The sequence below is a fragment of the Sinocyclocheilus anshuiensis genome, unplaced genomic scaffold (genome assembly GCF_001515605.1).
Source record: "Sinocyclocheilus anshuiensis isolate Anshui unplaced genomic scaffold, SAMN03320099.WGS_v1.1 scaffold997, whole genome shotgun sequence".
In the NCBI taxonomy this organism is placed as follows: domain Eukaryota; kingdom Metazoa; phylum Chordata; class Actinopteri; order Cypriniformes; family Cyprinidae; genus Sinocyclocheilus; species Sinocyclocheilus anshuiensis.
The window spans coordinates 3,160,452-3,169,711 of NW_015555715.1; the positions used below are offsets into that span (position 1 = coordinate 3,160,452).

The following is a 9,260-nucleotide window of genomic DNA, read 5'->3' on the forward strand; positions in this document are numbered from 1 at the left end:
AAAAAACCAAGGTACCGTCACAAAGTTCTTGTTTGGCAAAATTAATATAAGCTATTCTGTGTCTTAAGACAAGTTAAGTTAGAACAAGTTCAATAAAACATCTTTATTGTATTTCTACTGGCAGAGGAGAATAGCCAAACCAAAAAGAAACAAAGAAAACACAATGTAACATTTATAAAACTGTACACAATGGAATGCGCACATGTGACTGGGGCTAGTGCCATCTAGTGGTCGCTGATTTTCTTTGGCTCAGCTGCGTGTGTGGATTGGGCAAGGCTAAAAGGGCGGAACGAAAGTCTCAAAATTCAAATGAATCAAACAGAATCGACTCAGAAGAGATGTGAATGAATGCACGCGTGTCACCTGATCCACAAATGCACATTTTAATCGCTACATGCACAAATCATGATACTTGAATACAAACAATAACATTTGTATTCACAAATATGTCTCTATTTGAACAAAATGCTGCACATTAATGTAATTCTTAACTCTGCAGACACCGGTTGAAAAGCATTTGTTTCAGTGTAGTGACACACATTTGCGATTTTTTCAAATCGTGTACACGTTAATGAATTGCACTGGGCCTTGTTCGTTGGTAGTTGTGTGTGTGTGGGACGTGAAATGCTGTAAACTGCGAAAATGAAGTCTCAAAATCCAAATGAACCGAACAAGATCGACTCCATCGAACTGATCCACATATGCACGGATTCCTTTTTGCATGAGCAATTTATGATATATTAATGCAGAACAGAACATTTTTATTCACAAGCATATCTGTATTTGTACAAATCGCTGCACAATCATTTAATCCCAAATTCCACAGACTCAAATTGAAAGGCATTTGTTTGTGGTTAGTAAGATACATGTATAAAATGTATGCAGTACATGGATAATTGTGCATGCGTCTATTAATCATTTTGAGTCTAATATCATCCCATATCAATGATTCATAAGTCTATCTGAAAGATTCAAGAGTCTATTTGTTACAACCGAATATTTTTATTAAAACTTTTCAAAACTTTTACAATTTTGCATCAGTCCCATTACTTCTAAAAGAATTTTGTACTGCATAAAGCAGAAGACTTTTTTCCATGCATGTACATGTAAAATGTGATTTCGTGCACTTGCACTACAATATACAACTGCTGCCTGTTTTCTTGCATAGGCAAGACAAGCATACCATTGAAAGTTTTGTCATTGTTTTGAGATTAAATTAAACTCCTTATGATTCTTGCCAGGCAGGCAGTTTGTACGTACTAATTTGTGGATGTGAATTCTTACCCTCCGCTGTCTCTGAGGGTCTTGATCTTAATGGCGGGGGCAGGCTGAGGTAGCTGAGAATGACATACTTGGTCTCATAGTGAAATCCTTCAGGCACTGTGGTGGAGGAGCCAGAGGCAGCCATTGAAGAGAAACGTCAGGCTCTCAGGGACATGCACGACCAAAAGACTGTGTTCACAAGCCCTAGAACAAACAAACAATTTATAAAGGCATTTATAAGTTAATCTTACAATTTGGGGAACTTCTGGCATCTGTTCCACTAAGAAAAACAAAAACTTTTTTTTTTGTTAAGTATGTGAACATAAACTGTTGTTATAACCTTAAGACAACGACTTTCACCCGTGGAGAAGAATGAAGATAGTAGACAGTGACTGACTGACAGCCTCAGTCACCATTCACATTTATTGCAACCTTTTTTTCCATAAAATGAAAGTGACTGAGGTTGTCATTGAGCATAACATTCCCAGCATGAGTAAGTGATGACAGAAAGTTTATATAGTGGTGAATTATTTCATGACAACTCAGCAGCTTGTGTGTAAGCTGCCAGTCTGAAACAGAAACAGAAACACAGATGTAACTAAAACGGTTACGTAAGATTATTTCACAAACCCCTTGACTGATATGTGAATTCTTTCCATGCATGCAACACTACAAGACACCCAACTTTAAAGTTGCTCGTTTGTCTCTTGACCACTTCAAAACTGGACAGTTCCTGTAACACTGCAACGCACATTTCTGCTGGCAAATGTCCCGAAAGTGACGTGAGATATTTGCACTTCTTCTTCTTCTTCTTCTTCTAATAACGTTTTATGGCGGATGGCAAACCAACTTCTGGTGCATGTTCCGCCACCAACTGGACTGGAGTGTGGAGCACTAATAAGCAACTAATATATACATATTTATATTTATCTGTATTTTATATAAAAAAATTTAAAAAAAAAAACACACACATTCCTAAATTCTCCTGATTAATCCTATTTCTTTAATGTATTTAACAATAGCACCATATATTTTACCTTGTTCTGCATGCTCTTTCAAGAGGTTTGACAAATTAAATGATTCAACACCCATGTTTCTTACTTCCTTAATGAGTTTTAACCTTTCTTTTTCATATTTTTTACATTTTATTAAACCGTGCTCTATTGTTTCTGCCTGATTACAAAAAATACATTGACCTGTTTCATGTTTTCCTATATTAAACAGAGAGTAATTTAATCTAGTATGCCCTATTCGGATGCGAGAAATAATTGTATCTTCTTTCCTATTCCTAAAAACACTTCTTCCATTTCCTACTTGCTGCTGAATATTATACATTTGTCTGACCTTGTTATCACAGTTCCATACTTCTTGCCATTTTTTGTTTATTAATTCTTTAATTTTCCCTTTAACCTCATTTTTGCTAAGAGTCACTTGAATATCTATTTCTGAGTGTATAAGAGCTTGCTTAGCAAGCTTATCAACCACTTCATTAGCCTCCACTCCCACATCGAGCGGGATCCCACAAAAATGTTATTAAGCTTATATTACTTATTCTTAATAAAAGAATCTCATAAATAATGTCTTGCCTTGATGTTTTTACTCCACTTGCAAGGCTCAATATTGCTGCATAAGAGTCAGAAAATATTACTACTAATCTTGGTTTTACATCCTCTACCCACTGGAGTGCTACCACCATGGCAATTAATTCTGCTGTATACACGGATACATGATCAGTTATTCTTTTCTTAATACTAGTTTGAAACTGTGGAATAAATACTGCAGCAGCTGTTCTGCCAGAGATAGGGTCTTTAGAACCATCAGTATATATATGTAACCACGATGGATAAGTCTGATCTAAATACTGCTGTGCAATAATGTTCTTAGGGGTTTCTTTCTCATTCTTAATTTTTATTTGTATTTGAAAATCGACTATTGGCATAGGAAAAATCCACAGTGGTATACTGGATAATATCACAGTAGGGCTAACATCACAGTCTGCAATACCAACAACTTGTGCTTCCCTTTTAGCAATCCATCCAAAGCTTTTAATATTTTTGTTTCCATGCTCCCAGCATTCTTCAATCACACCCTTTACTGGATGACTCTCTTTATGTCCTTTTAGATTAACCCAATAATTCATTCTTAATTTATACCTACGAAGGAATAAAGGAGCTTCCCCAACTTCTACCTGCATGGCTGCAATGGGAGATGTTTTGAACGCACCACAACATATTCTAAGAGCTTGATTCTGTATAGTTTCAATCTTTTTGAGTGTGGTTTTAGATGCAAATCCGTAAATAATACTTCCATAATCTAAACTTGGTCTGATTAATGTACAATAAATTATTTTCAATGACAATCTACAAGCTCCCCATTCTACCCCAGATAGACATCGTAAGATATTTACTCCTGTTTTACATTTCTTAATCAGTTTTTTAATGTGCATTGCAAATGTCAATCTAGATTCCATCCAAACACCGAGATATTTAACTACTGAGACTTGCTCAAGCTCCTGTTTGTACAACTTCAACTTAACCGTTGGAACATTTTTCCCTTTTGTGAAACATATAACTTGAGTTTTAGCCACAGATAATCTGAAACTCCAATTATTTGCCCATACCTCCACTTTATCTACTGCTTTTTGTAATCTTTGAGACACACACTTTAGCCAGCATTTCAGCTTTTTCATTATCTGACACAGCTAGTCTTCCTTCATCAGTTTTTAAAACTGGAAGAATTTGATTTCTATAAATTCCTCCCATTTTCCTAATTGATCCCCATACTTCACTTATGTCAATATCTTCTCCTATTGAATTACACCAATCTCTCCAGTACTTCTTTTTAGCTGCTCGGACTATTCTTGAAGCATCTAAGTGGAGGAGGTACGTATGGTCTTACTGGATAACATACATAGCCAACTTTTACCCTCTCTGGCATTCTTTCTTCATCAAACTGAAGTATAACCGATAGACTGTCCATCCTTTCTTTATTTCTCACATATTGAAGCCGTTTTGCTCCAATTACCTTCCCCCCTTCAACGCAACTTTTCATTTTATCAGCATGTACATCAGTAGGAATTCCAGTTATTACGCCTCTAACCCAAGGCTTCGTCTTCATCAATGTGCATGATACCGGGTATCCAAGCATCGAATTTATACTTAGTGCCTTATTTTGTTGTTTTTCGTCCTTACACATGATAATCAAGTTTCCATCTCTCAGAGTCTTTGCACTATTTATTTCTCCTAACGCTTTGTTCAGAGATTTGGTCAGTTTAATCGGGTTTATCGTCATACCAGGTTCTGCAAATTTCATCATTACTTTGTATTCCTCTATATTTTTCCTACTCACATGATCCTCCTTTCCACTATCCGTAAATAATCCTTAACTATTGTTTTTCTTTCTTTTCTGATTGACTACTTTCCACCATTCACTCCCTCCTGCACTCCCGCTACACGATTCGTCTTCCATTTCCGGATCACTACCAGAGCTACCGTCATTTCCTGCCATCAGTGCTCCAGTCACAGTCCAGTGTTAACGACTCCCATGCAACTCCAGTCCAGGTGCTGCTGACGAGCGCATTTACAGATATTTGCACTAACGAAGCCCGCCACATTTAATAGAACACGGTGTACAATGTAGCGCACGCGGACACACACTGAACCTCTCTGCGTGCTCGCCACACCTACTCGCATGCCCGAGCAGCCAGCTAGCCGCTGAAGTTTAAACATAACCTGTTAGTGTCACTCATAACATAACATGCTACTCATTTAACGTGAACATGCTGCGACTTAACTTGAACGTGTCGTACCTCTGCGCCAGTGATAATTTTGTTCGCTCAGAGGGTCTAACAAATGTGCTCCCCCGGTTTCTTTCATAAACTGCCTTGCTTGTGGGATGGCTAACTGTTTAGAGTAGACTTGCGCGTGCGTGGAGCCCATGCCGCGCGTGTGCGGGAGGACGAAGTCAGGCTCGCTGCTCCGCCTTGATTGTATTCCTGCTCCTATGACGCGGGACGCGCGTGAGGACGTGGAAACGAGAAGGTCAAGGATAGAGTGGGGAACAGAACGGACTCTTATTCAGCACCCGTTCCATTTTTAACAAAAACGTATTTTCGTTTACGTTCAGTTCTCGAACGGGCAAGAATGGCTCACATGCGTCGGCTCTTTTGTAGGGAATCACGCATCGCGATCAGTTCGATTCACGAACAAATGACTCTTATGAACTTGTTCTTCTCGAATCAACACACAACCGAGCGGTTATTGTTTTGATAAAACTTACTTATTTTTGATTAAACTATTAAACATAACTTCCTACCAGTGACTGTTGTAGTGTTTTATTACATGACAACGTGAATATATACAGAATATCCTCTTGAGAACCATAAAAAAAGTTTTGTGATTTTTTTTTTGTCATTACATTGGTTGAAGCATAAGAAACAAATGTAGAAAAAAACATTTTTGAAAAAATATATTTTATTCTATGTCCTTGTAGAGGACGTCAGGACTAAGTTATTCAAAAAAAATAAAAAAAATAGGAAAAGGCATGTATAGGCAAAAACAATGATTTATGCATTTTTTTCATTCACCAATCTGTTTTTTAGGTTTCAGGCTATTTTTAACTTTCAAACTTTGTACAAAGATGATTCTCAACTATTTTATGAAAGATATAACAGAATGATTTGATATACTATTTTACTTCATGCAATATGTGCATAAATATCCATAAATTGATATTCCCATGCATCTGCATATAATTTGCATATTAATGTCTTCTTGGGGCAAACCATAATGAAAAAAGAAGTGATATAATGGGAGTAATGACTTGGCAACATTTTCATAAGAATAACTCATATTTCATAGGAATATTGATCTATAATTTATTTCCATATTGACTTGTTGTGTCTGTGTCTCCCCAAAAATGCCTGATTAACATGCCGTTTGTCCTGGTGTCCTCTACAGAAGACATGTATGAAAATTATGCCTTGTTTCGTAACAAAAAGTCATATTCCGATTTGAAACTCCATAACATTTTTGTGAGATGTTTATTTACAACAAACAATTTGAAAATTAGTCCGATTTAAATAATTGCAAAATATTATCATATTTCCCTAAGAGTGCTAAATTTGATGATTCTGTCAATATGTCATTTTTAAAGAACAAAGAGAAGGTGTGTTTATGATCAAACCTCCAAACATTTGATATCCCTGAATGTGCTCTGTAGCCTACTGTACAGGACATCCAGATTTAAAACTGTGGCATGTATGGTCTCAGAGAAATTCACTCAAATATAATGTCCTCTACAGAGGACAAAAGTCTATGCCTGGGTCCCAGGAGGATATGAGTTGTACTGCAATCAGTAGTAGGCCTATTCTAGGAATGTATGCAACATGAATGTATGCAACGTTATCACATTTTTTGTTTACTGTTTTTAAACTACTATGAAGTACTGATATTGAATTGCATTGCCTGTAAAAAGTCATTAAAAGTCAGTCTAAGTACACCTTTTTGTTCTGTTGCAGGTTTTTAATATGATGCATGGGTGTAAAGAAGAATAAGAAATCAACGCTTTAAGTCTTCAAGAAAAAGGCTTTCTCTTACTAGCCAAAAACAAAATAAGATTTATTAAATAAAAACATCTGCGTCATATGCATGGATATGAAATCTTATATGTGCCCCAGAAGCAACCATAACGCAATCCAGTCAAGTGTGCACATGGCATTTAACTGTATTTGCTGCCCTCAAATGGTGCAAGACCTGAACATGTAGTTTTGTTTTGTTTTTACTCAAAAGCAAAGTGAAACACTTTCATATTCATGAAAATTTACCAGCATATCAAGTTCACAAAAACAAAATTAGACCATTCCATTTCAAACAAAGAACAAAACAAAAAGTTAAATGGTTATATATTAGGTAAATATCTATGCAAATACAGTATATTACATAATTAGACAACAATTTAAATGCAATAGTATACAATGTGATAATTATATATTATAAATATCTTTTTAGGGAATGTTTTTATAATAATTATATCATAGACATTTATGTACTGAAACAATATCCTTTGAAGAGGTGGAATACATTACCATTTTACCATTTTCAAGCAATATATTGTTAAAGTTTGAGAACAATGCTAACATATGCATAAAAAGGCTATGGTCTTTACAAATTAAAAGATATTTCATCATGTTTATCAAATGCTTTATGTTATTATTTTTAGGTTAGGGAGAGACAAGGTATTTGAAATGTCCTGAGGGTGTCATCACTGAGCCTTTTTTTTTTTGGTAAGGGTCGGGGTGCCGTTTTCTGTTGTTCCTATTTCCATGTTTTCATTTATTTTCATGGTTCATTGTTTGATTGTCAAAATTCACCTCCGCCTGTACAAATATTGCACAATAATAATAATATGTCTAATATAATCTGGGTCTTATTTGGAGCCACTAAAAGAATTAATCAGAAAGGAAAAGCTTTACTGACTGAATATCCTTCAGACACAAAAAGTGTTTTCCAAAATAATGATGTTTACAGTACTTTTACTGTTTGTACAACAGACATATGAAAAAATATCAGTTAACATGTCAAACATCTAAAGCAATTATAGTTTCCGATCTTTACTGGAAAATAGGACAACAAACTTTTACAGACAACTATCAAGCATAACATACAAGTAAGTTTTATTTTAAATTACATAGTTTGTATTTACATTTCAAAATATGAAATACATTAAAGATAAGCATTCTTGTGCTCAGAAACTGTAATAAATATGTGTGTTATGATGGGGAAAAACAGTAAGTAAATATGGTAAAACTACTTAAGACTTACAACAAATCTGCATAGTTTTGAAGTTGCTGGTCATTTGTGTCTGCCATGCTGAATAGACTTTTATCTAATTTGCCACAGAAAAGCACTGTACAAAGTCAAAGGTTTGAGATGGGATCTTTACTCTGAAGTGCAGGAGTGGTGGGGTCATGACTGGGTTTTGCAGGTATGCACATCTACCTCCTCTTGGCAGTCCCTGCAGTGAACAGCACAACACCAGTGGAACTTGCACTCACACTTGGTGGTGCGGCTCACGTGTGATGTGTCATAGCCCCGCCCACAACACATGACCTCACAGCTGTCAGCCCCACGGGACGTGCGGTTGCACACTCGCCCACCTGTGCCCACAGAACCTGCAATGAAGCAAAAAATGTAAATGAGACATCATAGGTTTTAGTGAGATAAAACATGAATGGCTACATCAAAAATGTTCAAGGTATATATCCTCGCTCAAATAACCATGTTTTTATGCCCCTGGGCACTGATGAAGTACACTAAATTACCTAAAGTAACCTAAAGGACAAAGTAAGTCATTTAGCTAGACAACATGAGGAGCTTTGGTTAAAATTGCAAAAATGACAATTATCACAAAAGCATCAGTAAGAATGTGTTGAAAACTACAAACCAGTCAGCAATGTTTTGCATCACATATCAATCATTTTCCAGCAAAAGTGTTTGAATTTGTGTTTAGTGCAACACTGTTTTTCTCCCAGTCTTTACAAACACACAGTTGCAAAAAGATTTTTGTTACATTTTCAGTATTTTTGTCCCATTTTCACCCAAAATATGAAAACATACACAAGATAAATTTACTTAAAAAAGCAAAATTGTGTAATTCAGACCTGTGCTTTCAGGATAAAAAACATACAAGATTATGTACACAATTTTGTGTAACATTATATATAATTAATATGCATGTATAAATATAAAATAAAATAAAATTTGATGAAAACATTGAAATTGTTTTACAAATATGTATTTTAATGTGATACATTATTTTGTATATTTAATTAAAATTAATTGAAAAAATCTATTTTTAGGTTTATTTTATTTTTATGTTTTATTACATTTTACTATCTATCTATACACAGATATATAAAATAAAAATAATAAAAAAATAATCATATTTTAAGAATTTTACACTAAAGAATTTTATACTAAAAAAAATTATATAATTTG

The 9,260-nt window shown here is 35.1% G+C and overlaps 1 protein-coding gene and 1 pseudogene across 4 annotated transcripts in view; both read right to left on the minus strand.

Moving 5' to 3' along the window:
- LOC107672257 (bcl-2-like protein 13) overlaps positions 1-5,239 on the minus strand; it is a 20,862-nt gene extending 15,623 nt beyond the window's left edge. Inside the window, exons 1-2 of one of the 4 annotated variants that reach the window (XM_016465368.1) lie at positions 5,072-5,239; positions 1,285-1,467 (exon numbers count right to left, since the gene is read on the minus strand). In XM_016465368.1, coding sequence (XP_016320854.1) covers positions 1,285-1,408 — 124 coding nt within the window. In that variant the 5' untranslated portion in view covers positions 1,409-1,467; positions 5,072-5,239. The other 3 variants (XM_016465367.1, XM_016465369.1, XM_016465370.1) reach the window with 3 other exon arrangements.
- A 2,794-nt stretch (positions 5,240-8,033) lies between these two features.
- Positions 8,034-9,260, minus strand: part of LOC107672321 (protein Wnt-2-like) — a 6,734-nt pseudogene continuing 5,507 nt past the window's right edge.